Source organism: Diospyros lotus, chromosome 3 (assembly GCF_014633365.1).
Source record: "Diospyros lotus cultivar Yz01 chromosome 3, ASM1463336v1, whole genome shotgun sequence".
Lineage (NCBI taxonomy): Eukaryota > Viridiplantae > Streptophyta > Magnoliopsida > Ericales > Ebenaceae > Diospyros > Diospyros lotus.
Window position 1 is genome coordinate 42,399,815 of NC_068340.1, and position 13,049 is coordinate 42,412,863.

A 13,049-nucleotide genomic window follows, 5' to 3' on the forward strand; every position below is an offset into this window, starting at 1 on the left:
TCTCTTTTCCCTAAGCCTCTACTTGGGGTTCCTACTAACTGGTTCCATCAATACCGGATACCCTTAAGTCTCCAAATAGGGTTTAACTCTGATATCAACTATATCCGAGTCACTTAGGGCTTCCAATAATCTTAAGCTCTGATACCAACTGTAACACCCCGCTTTTCTGGGCGCGTTATAAATTGGGACAATTCCGGGACAATAAATTTTTTTTCTTCCAAGCACTAAAACTGAACCATATCATTCCTCGAATCCGTTCCAGAATTTCCATACATTAATCTCGAAAGAGAATCATTATACACATCAAATGTGGAAGCAAAGATCGAAACCTGATATCTTAATATTAATCATAAATAAATTCAACATTCCTCAAAACGTTCAGGATTCAAAGTAGCAGAACTTAAATATAGGGGTTACGTAACATACATTTCATACACTCTGCTAAATGCCATTTCATGCCTCATTTATCCTTGTATCTGCTACAATCTCCACCTGGAACGTTTGAATATTGCAGGGGGCAAAGCCCAAGTTAGATGATGAATCATCTAAGTAAAGGTACATAATGCTATATCATGTGTGTATGCAATCTCTTTCATCGTAGGTGTCAACTGCACCCCTCATGCTACCTACCATTTTTGCGGCCCCCTCTTTCGAAGCTGAGGTGCATGGGTGCACCCTTGGTAAAGCAGCGGTGCCAGTTCGTACTCCCTACGGCCACAAATGCACGTGATCGATGATATCAACGTGTATTTATGCATTTCATAGTCATGTATGCAGTCTACGTGATGGATATATATCAGGGCATGTCAATATGATGAAAACATTTTTGAGGAAGTACCACTCACCTTCTCAATCTTATCGAGCTACCTCGAAATTCGTGCATCGTCTCAATTTGCGCACATCGCCTCGATTTGCGTGCCAACCTCAAAATTCGCACAAGCTACTTCAATTCAAGCCTCAAAGCATCCTAATCACCATATTTATTTAAATAAACATTAAAACCTATTTTTTCATAATTTCCCCTGCTGCATGCGCTGCCATGTGCGCGCATGGCCGAGCTCCACCGGTCTTCCTTCCAACGCCCGTCGGCCGCCGCGATCGTCCTTGCCGGACCTCGGCGTTGCACGCACCAGCCGTTAGCTGCCGCTTGCGGCCGCGACTGGTTGCTGGTTTGGCCCAACTGCCTGCGGCCATGGCCGCACCAGCTCCCTTCGGCCATCTCTGAGCCTCTACTAGCACGCCTCATGCGCGTCTGGCCCCAGCTCGCAGCTCCGCCTTGCACTCAAGCTGCCATGGCAGCCCCTGCTCCACTCGAACTTGCGGCCATGGCCACTTGAAGTTTGCGGCTATGGCCGCTTGTTGCTTTGAAGCAGCCACCGATTGGCCTCCCTCTCACTTGCAACTCTCTCTCTCTCGGCTCTCCTCTTGGTGCTTCTCAATCAACCAAATCCCCTGCCTATTTATAGGCAGTCATTGCTTGCTCTCCAATGGCGTGTATGTATATATATATACATCACATTAATTGCACAATCTCACAAATTCGGCTACCATATCCCTTAAATCCAGCTGCAACTATCCTCCGCAAATCCGGCTGCCATTATCTTCCAATTTGTAGCCCAAAATTGTGGCCATTAAAGTTTCACAAAATCTGGCCATCACGCGCACTGCTATGCCACTTATATATACAACTATAATTATATACTACATATATATAGAAAATTGCATATTAATCCTTAATTTTCTCATAATATCACTAGGAAAATTCTTTTATTACAATTATGCCCTTAAACCTCAAATTAATTTGCATTACAATACTAAAAATTCACAGTTAATAATTTAAATTTTACTCGATATAGACGATTTTGCCTTTGCGTCCTCACCGGGCTATCGATTGATCCCAAAACCACTGAAAGGTTGATCCTTACGCAAAATCGGAGCCCCCTTAGGGTTCCGTTGATTTTTTGAGAGCCTCCTACAAATAGAGAAAAATAAAAGTCCTATTACCCTCCTTATAACCCGACAACAAGGAAGATAACAAACCCATTGCCTCGCACATGGCCTAGCAAAGAGGAGACAATGAAGCCCATTGCCTAGCCTATAGCCTAGCAACGAGGGAAATACAAAAGTCTCGTTGCTCTGCTCATAGCCTGACAACGAGCAAAACAAAAATGTTGTTGTCCCGCTTATGTCTCGATAACAAGGAGAAAGGTAGGCTCGTTGTCATGCTCAAGATAGCCCGACAAAGCAGTAAACACCCAAGGCTCGTTGTCTCGCTACTAGCCCGACAATGCGGTAAACACAACAAACCTGTTGTTTGCTAACAGCTCGGTAACACGACAAACACAACAAACCCATTATCCCACGTATATCCCAACAACGAGAAGGTATAAAATTATTGTCCCGTGAGTAGCTCAATAGCGACAAGGCATAATATCCGTTGCCTTAGGAGCGAGATACACCGTTTCTTCTAGTGATTGAATGATATAATATCTATTGTCCCATATAAAGCTCGACAACAAAGAGATGTCATATCCGTCGTAGCATAATATATGTTGTCCCACAAGAAGCTCGATAGCAAAGAGACGTCATATCCGTAGTCTCGCAAGTTCGTCCGCATGTTCACTATAATAACTGTGATACTGTCCGTTGGCCACGTATCCCCGACACAAGCAACAAGATAATCAATATACTTTTCCCTTTACCTTAGAGTCATAGGCAAGGGTGAGAAGCAATTGTTGTTTCATGGATAAAAACCCATTAAAAGACAAAAGAGAAAAAAAAAAAAAAAAACCCGAGAGCCCAAAATATTATTTTTGGGCTAAAAAGTGTAAATTTTTCATACGTCGGGGGGTCCCGCACAAACTCATAAACTAGATAATCCTAACATTAAAAAATCTCTCTGAATATTCCAAGAAAATGATAGATAATTATCCATAAAAAAATTCTAATTCTAAGATGATTTTGGAATATTAGAATAAACAATCATTCATAAGAAATTCTATTCACTAAGGGGCAAAATAAACATCATCTATAAAAGATAGATGTCATCTATGTCAATCCTGATTTCAATCAAATTAGGATTAATTAAGATGGGTATTATTTACAAGAATCCTAATCTTAGTCTACTTAGGATTAGTTCATATCCCCGTATAAATAGGCATGCACTCATTCATCAATAGTACATCTCTAATACTGGTTTTAATATAACTTTCATAATTTTCAATCTCTGACTTACGTATCGGAGTGTTCTTAGGGGAATCTCTCTGCGCTTTTTTATTATTTTACTTTTTGTAAATTTATGCGACTTGATGACGACGTTTTCATTTAAACAAATTTATTATTGTATCTACGTAACAATAATAATAATAATAAGTTATTATTATTATTATTATTGAATGGTTGAGCCAATTCATAAAGTTTACATAAAATTAAAAACGTGGCATCACGTGCATAAATTTAAAATGTAATTATCACATCAGTGCAGTCTGCAGCCCATGGTAGAGGAAGGCCGACTCTAGATGGTTGGTTGAGCCCAATTTATTCAATCTAATTGGGCCTTACAAGAATACTGAACATGAGATTGAGAGCCCAAGCTTCAGCCCGTCCATAGGTCTCGAGTCACCTCCATTTATATAAAATAAATTTTGATTTTATAAAATCAAATATATACTTGAATTTTTATAAGTACAGTAATTATATAACACTGTCAAATTAATTTTTTTTTAGTAATCCCATCACTTTTAAATAAATAATTAATCAAAATATCTTATAATTTTGATAACATTAACATGCACCTCCCCTTCACTAACCTCATTGGGCGAGTACTGAAGAGGAAGAAGATGTGACAAGAGATAAAGGAGGAGAATGGGAATTGGAATTGGAATTGGAATTGAACCATATGCTAAACCAAAAGAGGAGAGGGAGAGAGCAAAAGATAGATAATTGAGAAAAGAACCTTATTAGCGACCAAATTATTATACCATAACAACCCTCCATTAATATGGCCTTTTGCCCTACATCTAAACAAACAAAAAAGCTACAATTTTTTAAATAACAAAGACCTATCTGTAATGAACATATCCCATCAAATTAGTTTTTTTAACATTTGGAAGAAGGGGTTCGTTTTGATTTTATCAATTCAATTCAAACCCACCGCTAGAGCTAGCTAGTTCAAGATATCTTTCTATCATCCAAATTCGATGCAAACACCCTGAACGGATGGAAGCACCAACGAACTTCCCAACTTCCAACTCTTCTTCTTTCCCAAACATAAAGCAAAGTGCGTATGTACTGTACATCTTAACCACAAATACAATCACTCATTCATTAAGTTTAGTTATGCAGTAGAGAGAAAGAAAAGAGAAAAGAGAAAAGAGGCCATACAACAACAACAACAACAGCACAGAAAGGAGGAAGAAGAAGAAGAAGAAGGAGAGGGGGCCTCCACAGCCAGCCATTTACATTGGGAATTACAGTCATCGCATTTGCCAAACACCCCCCAAATCCCGGGGGAAATGACCTACTCACTCACTCCAACTCCATGTTTCCAACTCACCAAAGTTATGACTTTAAAATAAATTAAAGAAATAAACCAAAGAAAAAGACTAAAACATTAGAAAAACCCAAGAAAATAAAATTAAAACAATTAGCACTAACGCCCCTAAGACTAATCATCATTCAGACCCCTACCGGTGTGGCCACCGCCGGTTTCACCTTCGGCGGCCGCCCTCTCCCTCTCTTTACTCCGGTCAGCGGTGCTGTCGAATCGCTGCCACCAGCAGGAGTCGTAGTCTTGGCCTTCTTCGGTGGCCTCCCACGAGGGCGCCCAGTACTAATACCCGAAGTCGAAGTAGGTGACTTTGTCGGCGGTGGAGGAGCTGCAGGGTCTCTGGGCTTGGGAGGGCGGCCTCTGGGCCTCGGCGACGAAACCGCCGTGTCAGGCGGCTGCGGATCCTTGGGCTTCGGCGGACGGCCCCGGCCGCGGCGCGGTGGCCCATCAGGGTCAGGCTTCATGTAGTTGTTCTTGACCACGAGGAGCTGACCACTCTGCTTCATCTTGTTCAAATGGTGAGACAACAGCGTGGAGTGCGCCGGCGGGAGTTCGCCGTAGGTGGCCTCGATGTGCTTCGAGATGGAGGACTTGTTCGAGCCATTCTTGTCGTTGAGTGCTTCGATCGCAGCCAAAATCATCTGCAAAACCCCATCCACCAAAATCAGCGACTTCAACCCCAACTAAGCCAAACCCTAGCGGGGTCTTGGAAGAAAGAAAGCGAGAATTGAAAAGAAAACAAATTCCCAGAAAAATGCGTAAGCAGCACATACGTAATCGCCCACAAGCGGCAAGGATTCGGACTCAGAAAGCACAAAAGTAACAAGTAACACACTAACACTGGTAATCAACAAATTAAACACAGCTCAAATTAAACAAGCAACACGCAAAAACAGCAGGTGTAGAAATGACGGGGGAAAGCAAATTCCAAGAAAATCACTCAAAACTGCAGCTCAAATTAAGCTCGATCCTGTGAAAAAGAAAAACACTGCTCCTGCTTGGAACCGCATTCATATGTTTACCTCTGGGTACTGGGGCAAAGAGGCAGGTTGAGCTGGGGGGTTAGTGGACTCTTCAGCGGCCATGTCGGATAGAATCGGACAGACACAGATACAGAGAAGGAAGCCTGGGTCTGGTGGAGGAACAAAAGGGATTCGATTGATTCAATTTCTTTCAGACGCACAAGGGTTAATGGAGGATGGATGATGGCTGATGGATGGGATATAGCGAAAAAGAGAAGATTGTAGGTGATCTAACGGCTAGGGGTTATTCGTTGCTGCTGGTGATCGACGGCTGTATTTGCTCATTTCTCCGTCAAACACGGATCGATGACGTGACATAAATTATTATTATTATTATTGCATTATTACTACCAGTGTATAAATAAATATTTTATCTTCCTGAAATTACCACAGTATCCCCAGCAGCATTTGAAGCTAATTTCGATGATAGGGTCTTTACAGGAGACTTACAGGGCGTTGAAAAAATCATCTTGCCCTTTCCTTTTTCTCTCTTCCCTCTCTCACTTTTCCCTTGCTAACGATTTTACCCTTCCCTCCCCTCTCTTCTCTCTCTCCCGATCCCCTCCAGCAACCAGGCTCTTGCTGTCGCCGCCGACCGTTGCTGCCTCCTCGCCCTCGCCGCTGCCCCCTCGCCGACCGCCGCGGGCCGCCACCGTTTGAGTTATCCAATTTATCGCTACTTCAGTTTAGATCTAAAATATCTTCAATTTATCGCGATAATATCGCCCTGTAACCCAATTTGTAGAAGTCTCCATGTACAAATTAGCATGACCCGCCAAGTATTTATTAAGCCCCATCCGTCCATATTCTCACCTTTTTGTCGTTCAGTTGCTAGATTGGCATCTGCTTATAAGGTCAAGCGGCAGATCCAGATCCGAAAGTTACACCAAAAATCTTCCCCCAATTCTTCAGGTATGATTGCTTTTTGGCACTCTTCCTGGCTTCCATCCTTCTTGTTGTTTCTTTGGAACTTAATGGCCTACGTGTTAGAGAATGACAGTGCTACAAAATTTCTTTAGGAATTGGATTGTTCTATTTGATTTTAATTTTTTTTTTTGATAGAATGTTCAAAATCAAATCTCTCTCTAGGTGGCAAAGTCAACCATAAGGTTGGCACGGATAAGAGGGAACCATATGGATCTTCTGATGAAGAAGAGTTCGAAGTAAGCACTCATAATTTGCTCCAACATCAATAGGACCATATTTGTACCTTGCTTCTGGCAGTTTCAGTAATTTATGCAAATTCTTATCTATTTATGTTTACCATTTATTACTTACGGAAGTCTATTCTATGTTTCTGAAGGGAACTGTTCAGGCGGATTTTGCTTTCTTTGATCCAAAATCTGATGACTTCCACGGGGTGAAGGGTCTGCTGATGACATACCTTGATCATCAGGAATGGGATATAAGTGGTTTTGCGGACCTAATATTAAGCCAAACAACAGTAGGGACAATCATTAAAATAGAGGAAGATGATACACCATACTCTGTCGTTACCGCTCTTAACTTGGGAAGATATAAGGCAAACAACATATTCTCTTAAAAGTTTACATGTTATTGCTTCTTAGTTGCTTAACATGTCTATAAATTTGTGTAATGGCTAGTACGTGCCAATTTTACTTCAGAGAGTTGCATTTGTACCTTATATGAAGGAGCATAAAAGTCTCTACATAAGTTAAATGACACTTTCTTCCCCTTAAACGTCTAGCATGTCTTTGACATGTAGTCAATGTTAGGCTTCTGTTTGGAACATCCATGATCCATCATCCCACTTGTACATATTCAAATAGCATGGGTTTTTTTTACCAGGATCATAAATGTATTAAGGAACTCACAGACTTCTTGCTTAAAGCATGCAAGGACAAGGATATACTCGGTAACTTGAGATCCTTCTTCAAAGAGCAAATGCAGAATGTCGGGCTTTTGGTCTCTCAGCGTGTTGTCAATCTCCCTCCCCAGCTCCTGCCACCTCTTTATGATGCGCTCTTTGATGAAATCTCATGGGCGACAGAAGATGAGGTTAGTTAAGAAACTGTGCCAATGGGTGAACTTGACAGAAAATCTCCCGCTTCCCCCTCCGCCCCCATCCCCTTCTCTCTCTCTCTCTCTCTCCCTCCCTCCCTCCCTCATGTTTACTTGCTGTAATTTTATCAAAAAACTTATGTATTATTCTCCCTCTTCTTATAGCGGACGGAGGAGCTCAGGAGGTCCTTTTGCTTAAAGCACTATCTATTGCTAACTAGAATCTATGAGGTGCTTAAATGGGAATTTACCTGTTATCATTTTGATTTATAATTGCTTCCCGTATGATATGTTAGCTTCAACATTTTCCCCTTTTTTCTTTCTTTTCTGTTTCATTATTCAATCTACAGCATATGAATGGTGGAAAAAAAAAAGGCAGCAGTAAGGAGGCTACAATATTTATTAAGGCAGAGGATGAAATCTTTTACCAGGTACTTAGGGTTGTTTTTTAAGCATGTGCGTGGGTTTTCCTGGTCCACTGAATTTGTAACTTACCCACAATTACGCTCCTGATTGTGTCTTCAAATAATTTCAGCTCAGTTCCTGGTCCTTTAAGTTCCCATTGCGCATTGAGCAACTTGCAAACGAAGAGGTATTTTCCAGTTGATGGCATTAGTGTTATTAAAGCAACTATTATGATTCTACAATTACAATTTTTTTTAGTTTGTATAATATTTACTCTTTGTGTGACTCATTGAATGCACCATGAATCAAACTAGGCATGAATTCTTTTGCATCAAATTGGCATCTTTATTATTCTATTTTGTTTACTTTTAGATGCTCAATTTTTCTGAGCATGTGAGATTTTTGCATCTTTATTTTGGACAAGGGCAACAAGAAATTGTTCAAATCAACAAGTGTAAGTCAAAATTATGGGAAATTATTTCCTTATATTTAGAATGCATATCAGGCCAGCCAAGTGGTGGCTTGCTCAAGCATGTTCGAACTTTATATGTTCACTTTGTGAGTCAATATCAAAGGGCATTTAATGAGTAAATCAGAGTCAAACTTGAGTGGCATAGTTATTGTACGTGCTTAGTTGTAAGCTTAGCTTGCTGAGTTTGAGAAGAGCTCAAAAAGTTGATAAGCTCAAGGCAGGTCAAACATGGGATTATATAGATAAATGTGGCTTGGCTTGTTTAGATAATGAATTATGTCCAACTTAGACAATCTGAACAGCTCTGAAGCTCCAATAGCTTGCCTTATTCTTTGCATTTATTGTTCCAAGTCATTGCTGGAAAAATGGAATTAGTATAACTGTACTTGCAGCTGAAGAATTACAGGTTGATGGGTTTAGTCATGGTTGTTGAAGCAGAGAAGATTTCAATGTTCCGACAACAGTTGCATTCTTTGATAAGTGAATCGTGATGATACTAGAAGATGCACTGTCTCATCAATGAAGTGTGTTTGCTTCCGACATTTCTCAAATAATATAACAAGTAGAGCTGATCGTTGTTTTTTAGCTCACCTGTTACCTAATAGGGAAATCCTCATTAGAAAATCTTTTGTGATGTTGGTGGCACAAGTGCATTAATCTTATTCAAGACCTGCCAGTTCTTTGTGGGCGTTTTAGTAGTAATCACCAGCTATGGTTGTTATTTGTATTGGACCTCAGTGAGTAGCTACATAGACTTAAAGAGTTAATTTTATTGAACTTAATGCTAGAAATTTTGTTTTCCTATTGTGTTAAAAGAGCATTGTTTCATACACACTTATGCCTCGTTCTTCAGAGTTGGCCACTTGTTCTCTATAACTCCTGCCATTTCAAATCTCAAGCTTGTATCTGTGTTGTAATCTGGACATCTTCTGTAATGTAGTGCATGGCCAACTAATATGACTAGTTGAACGGATGCCATACTACTAATAATTTGGCCAATCCAATTCATTATCTGTGCATGGCTACTAAAAAGAAAATCAAAATATTGAACCCCTGACCTTAGGAAGGTTAGGGGTTGGTGTTTTACGAATTTCAATTTTAAATTTATTTTTAATTTTGTGCTTTAAGTGTTTATTTTAATATTATTGAAAATATTTTTTTTTGTCTGTAATACTTTTTTATATTTTTAAAATTTTAAACATATTTATAATCAAAATGACTTTTTATTGTTTGAGTTTTTTTTTTTAATAAAATTTTTATATTTTTAAAAATATAAAAATAAATATATTTTTACTATTTTAAAAAATTAAAAACAAAAAACGACTATTTAGACTGTTTTTGGTTGTCTGTGCATGGCTATTTAGGCAAAATTTCAGTAACACTCCTAGTATTTAGAACCTTTGGAACAACCAATTCCAAGGATGATGAATACCCAATCCAATCATGGAAATGAAACAAACTCTTTGCCCATTTCCAGAGGTTGCTAGAAAAGAATCTTTGGTATTTTTAGAGATTTCCATTCAAGATCCTCCACCAATAAAACTAGTATAAGATGGTATCCCAATCTCTTTCAATGCAATACATGATAAGCACATGTATGCGTCCAATTAATAGTATGGTATGTAATGTAGGCAATTATTGCTGGCATCAAGATTCCTAACTTAAATCTCAGTCATGCTTGCAATGGAATAGCCTAGAGTTCTCGGGCACGATTCAAAAAAGGTGCTTAGGACCATAGCTGAAACTACCCCAAAAAAAGGGCTAGATCATCCCTTAATAAAGCTAATCAAGAATTTCTTGACACGCAAAAACCACGTGTAAAACAGATTGTGTGAACAGGTTGTTGTTAACTTTTGCATACTAGTAATTGCATTGGGAGAGGGCACAAGCTCAAAATGGTATCCTCAAATACCGACCCAACCCGCCATAAAACCCAATCAAACAAACACTCCAAAGCAGACGCAGACAGAATGCTCCAAAACTGAAGCAACAAGGTACTTCACAATCATTATAACGTTCGTTCCAATGGGACTTAGCAGCATCAAAATTAAACTAAATCCAACAAATTTACAAAGGACTAGGTCCAAGGAAAACCATGCTCAGCATAAGATTGGTAGGATTTTTTCTATGTAGGAGAACATTCCTAATCATCATCAGCAGCAGCAGCAGCAGAAGCTACTGTCTCAACCTTTGTTTCCTTTTCCTCCGTACACTTTCCATCCTGCCAAACACAAAAAACACGAGGCCAACTTAAACCGCATCTGTGTAATTAAAAAAAGTAAAAAGAACAACTAAACAGATACTAATTTCAAAACATTTAAGCCATCATCCACCATCAAAGAACTTACATCTGCTGCACCTTGAGCGTTGTTCTCAGACTGTAAGGCCTTCTTATATTCCTCCTTGAGCTCTGCAGCTCTATCCATGTAAGGCTTTTCTCCTAACAAACGAATAGAGATAGAAGGGGTCAGAACAGTTGCAGCAAACAAAGGATCTTCTTGGCTCAGAAAATAATGCGACACTGGCACTCACCTCATCCGTCATAGACTTCCACTTCTCACCGCCTTCCTTGGCAACCTAATTTCAAACCAGAAAGATTAAGCCCCCTCCATTGACATTCAACAAACCCCATTAAAAGAAGAAAGTTTAAGAACTCAAATGGTACCTACCATCGAAACACTCTTGCAATCTGGGTTTGCTTCCTTGTAAGTTTTCCTAAATTCATCCCTGAAGCATAACATTTGATTTATCAGCATGAAAATGCGAAAGAATTCTAACAAAGGGAGGCATTTTATAATCTTACATGAAGAGGAAGAAAGCAGTTGGAGGACGTTTGGGAGCATTCGGATCTTTGCCCTTCTTTTCCTTCTTGGCTTTCTTTGGATTTGGCTCAGCAGTAGATTTTGCTCTTTTTCTGGACAAGCATTTTGGTTTAGCCAAACACTAACGCAAATTCCGCTATTTGTTTCCAAGAAGAAATCGGAAAAATACAGCCCCAATACCCACATCATAGGCGCACTCAGCGAGACAGATCATTAACATTAAGGACATACAGGAAAGGAGGAAAAGATGGGGAGGGGGGAGAAGAGAGAGGAAGTAATGCTTACTTTTCAGGTGCTACCGAATCAGATTGTTTTTCTTGATCTGCCATTTGTGTATCTGTATTAAGCATCATCAACATATAAAATACCAATTACATGATGTATCATGGGGACACAATAAGAGCAACGGAGGGAGGAAAAACAGAGTGGATTAAAAAGCCAATCATAAGTAAACGACAGTTTATGAGATATGGGTTCTTACCTAAAGTCCTCCGAATTTGAGCCTCCATTTGACAGTCATGCCAATCGATCAAAACGACGGGCACCTGTTTGTTGCACTTTTCACTGCGAAAAAGAAACCCTAAACCAATCACTATTATATGCACAGAGAGAGAGAGCGAGGGGGGGGGCATTGGTTTGATGGGGAATTACCAGGAAGTGAAAGCGCTGCCATCGCGGGCGCGCTTGAGCGTAGCATCGGAGACTTGGACCCTCTTGGTGTTGCGGCCTCTGGCTCTGGTTGCACTGCTGTTGTTCTCCTTCTTCCCTCTTCCTTCTCCCCCCATTTCCTCCCAATTCCAACCCAGCAAAGTTTGAAGAAAGAGAAGCAATCAATCACACGACGAGACGAGACGAGAGACGAAGATGAATTTGAGGCGGCAGCCAAGTGCCAAGCCCTAAGCATATAAATTGAAGAATTGCGAAAAACGAAACTTGTACATTTGGCGCCCCGCCCATGTTTTATCGACGGCGGGAAAATCAATCTTAAAAACATCAAAACTAAAAAAGAGGGAAAATCGTACTCACCGCCCCACTTTCATGCGGATTGCTGACGTGTCTCTCGTTTTGATGGGCCTGGGCCATGGGCCTTTGATAGCCCAGCCCAAGCTCATGCCCAAGCCCAAACCGTTTCTCCCATTATATTATATCCTTTGACATTATTTGCTAGATAAAAGTAGATAATTAGGGAGCAAATAAGATCATCTACAAAACCAGAGTATCAAGCTTGAGGATACTTGAACGGGCAACATTTTGAAACCAGGATTGGGATAATGGAATCAATTAAGATTTATTTTTTATTTAAGAATAAATGTCTGATAATTTAAATTTAAAAATAAAAAATAATAAAACCATAATCGATTTTTAAATTCTATCACCTTTGACCTTCCCCAAAAAATAATATATAAATAACTTATCAATTTCCATAAAAATAATATATAAATAACTTTCATTATCCTCTTGTTTCTCTCCTACTCCTTTTCTTTTCTGTCGGTGGTAGAGAAGAAGGTGAACTGCTAGCAAGAGCGACAAACCCAAAGAGTTCGCCAATAGAAACAAAAAATTCGGGATTTCAATGTGAACAAATTGTTTCAGGCAATTGAAGATATCAACAATCAAAAGCATAAATCAGCAAGAAGAAATTGAACAAACTACACCATAGATAGCCACAAATGTTGAAGATCAGCGACTTCAACACCGTAGGAACAAGGCTTTTTCACTTTTGGCCTTCAGACAGCTCTGCTCTTTTTGCATCTCTT

The 13,049-nt window shown here is 39.8% G+C and overlaps 3 protein-coding genes across 9 annotated transcripts; 1 reads left to right on the plus strand and 2 right to left on the minus strand.

The window, feature by feature from the left end:
- Positions 1-4,422: 4,422 nt before the first annotated feature.
- On the minus strand, positions 4,423-5,762 carry LOC127797668 (HMG-Y-related protein B-like). Its single transcript, XM_052330766.1, has 2 exons — positions 5,572-5,762; positions 4,423-5,190 (listed from the first exon to the last, which is right to left on the minus strand). The coding sequence occupies exons 1-2, from the start codon at positions 5,632-5,634 to the stop codon at positions 4,678-4,680; spliced, it is 576 nt and encodes a 191-aa protein (XP_052186726.1). The 5' UTR covers positions 5,635-5,762; the 3' UTR covers positions 4,423-4,677.
- A 238-nt stretch (positions 5,763-6,000) lies between these two features.
- On the plus strand, positions 6,001-9,302 carry LOC127797666 (protein BCCIP homolog). Of its 6 annotated transcripts, none has more exons than XM_052330763.1 (8): positions 6,001-6,483; positions 6,634-6,734; positions 6,875-7,093; positions 7,381-7,590; positions 7,759-7,824; positions 7,944-8,024; positions 8,134-8,185; positions 8,863-9,302. In XM_052330763.1, the coding sequence occupies exons 1-7, from the start codon at positions 6,339-6,341 to the stop codon at positions 8,146-8,148; spliced, it is 837 nt and encodes a 278-aa protein (XP_052186723.1). In that variant the 5' UTR covers positions 6,001-6,338; the 3' UTR covers positions 8,149-8,185; positions 8,863-9,302. The 6 variants fall into 6 exon arrangements, with proteins under 6 accessions (XP_052186723.1, XP_052186724.1, XP_052186722.1 ...); XM_052330764.1 differs by having other exon boundaries at positions 8,877-9,302; XM_052330761.1 differs by having other exon boundaries at positions 6,002-6,483; positions 8,129-8,185; positions 8,877-9,302.
- A 1,130-nt stretch (positions 9,303-10,432) lies between these two features.
- LOC127797177 (HMG1/2-like protein) lies at positions 10,433-13,047 on the minus strand. 2 transcript variants are annotated; one of them, XM_052329800.1, is made up of 9 exons: positions 12,319-13,047; positions 11,944-12,188; positions 11,774-11,856; positions 11,578-11,629; positions 11,274-11,384; positions 11,140-11,197; positions 10,999-11,047; positions 10,819-10,907; positions 10,433-10,691 (listed from the first exon to the last, which is right to left on the minus strand). In XM_052329800.1, exons 2-9 carry the CDS (start codon positions 12,075-12,077, stop codon positions 10,614-10,616), a joined length of 654 nt encoding a protein of 217 aa, XP_052185760.1. In that variant the 5' UTR covers positions 12,078-12,188; positions 12,319-13,047; the 3' UTR covers positions 10,433-10,613. The 2 variants fall into 2 exon arrangements, with proteins under 2 accessions (XP_052185760.1, XP_052185759.1); XM_052329799.1 differs by lacking the exon at positions 12,319-13,047 and having other exon boundaries at positions 11,774-11,872; positions 11,944-12,302.
- Between the last annotated feature and the right edge of the window lie 2 nt (positions 13,048-13,049).

Excerpts from the sequence above, each read along its gene's own strand:
- LOC127797668 (XM_052330766.1), bottom strand. The coding sequence starts at position 5,634 with ATGGCCGCTGAAGAGTCCACTAACCCCCCAGCTCAACCTGCCTCTTTG. Across the intron at positions 5,191-5,571 it reads CTTTGCCCCAGTACCCAGAG|ATGATTTTGGCTGCGATCGA; the intron begins GTAAACATATGA and ends GGGGTTTTGCAG.
- LOC127797177 (XM_052329799.1), bottom strand. The coding sequence starts at position 12,286 with ATGTTTTTAAGATTGATTTTCCCGCCGTCGATAAAACATGGGCGGGGC. Across the intron at positions 11,873-11,943 it reads GGCAGCGCTTTCACTTCCTG|GGTTTCTTTTTCGCAGTGAA; the intron begins GTAATTCCCCAT and ends TGATTGGTTTAG. Across the intron at positions 10,908-10,998 it reads GTCTATGACGGATGAGGTGA|AAAAGCCTTACATGGATAGA; the intron begins GTGCCAGTGTCG and ends GTTTGTTAGGAG.
- LOC127797666 (XM_052330759.1), top strand. The coding sequence starts at position 6,339 with ATGACCCGCCAAGTATTTATTAAGCCCCATCCGTCCATATTCTCACCT. Across the intron at positions 7,094-7,380 it reads TTAACTTGGGAAGATATAAG|GATCATAAATGTATTAAGGA; the intron begins GCAAACAACATA and ends TTTTTTTACCAG. Across the intron at positions 7,591-7,758 it reads CATGGGCGACAGAAGATGAG|CGGACGGAGGAGCTCAGGAG; the intron begins GTTAGTTAAGAA and ends CTCTTCTTATAG.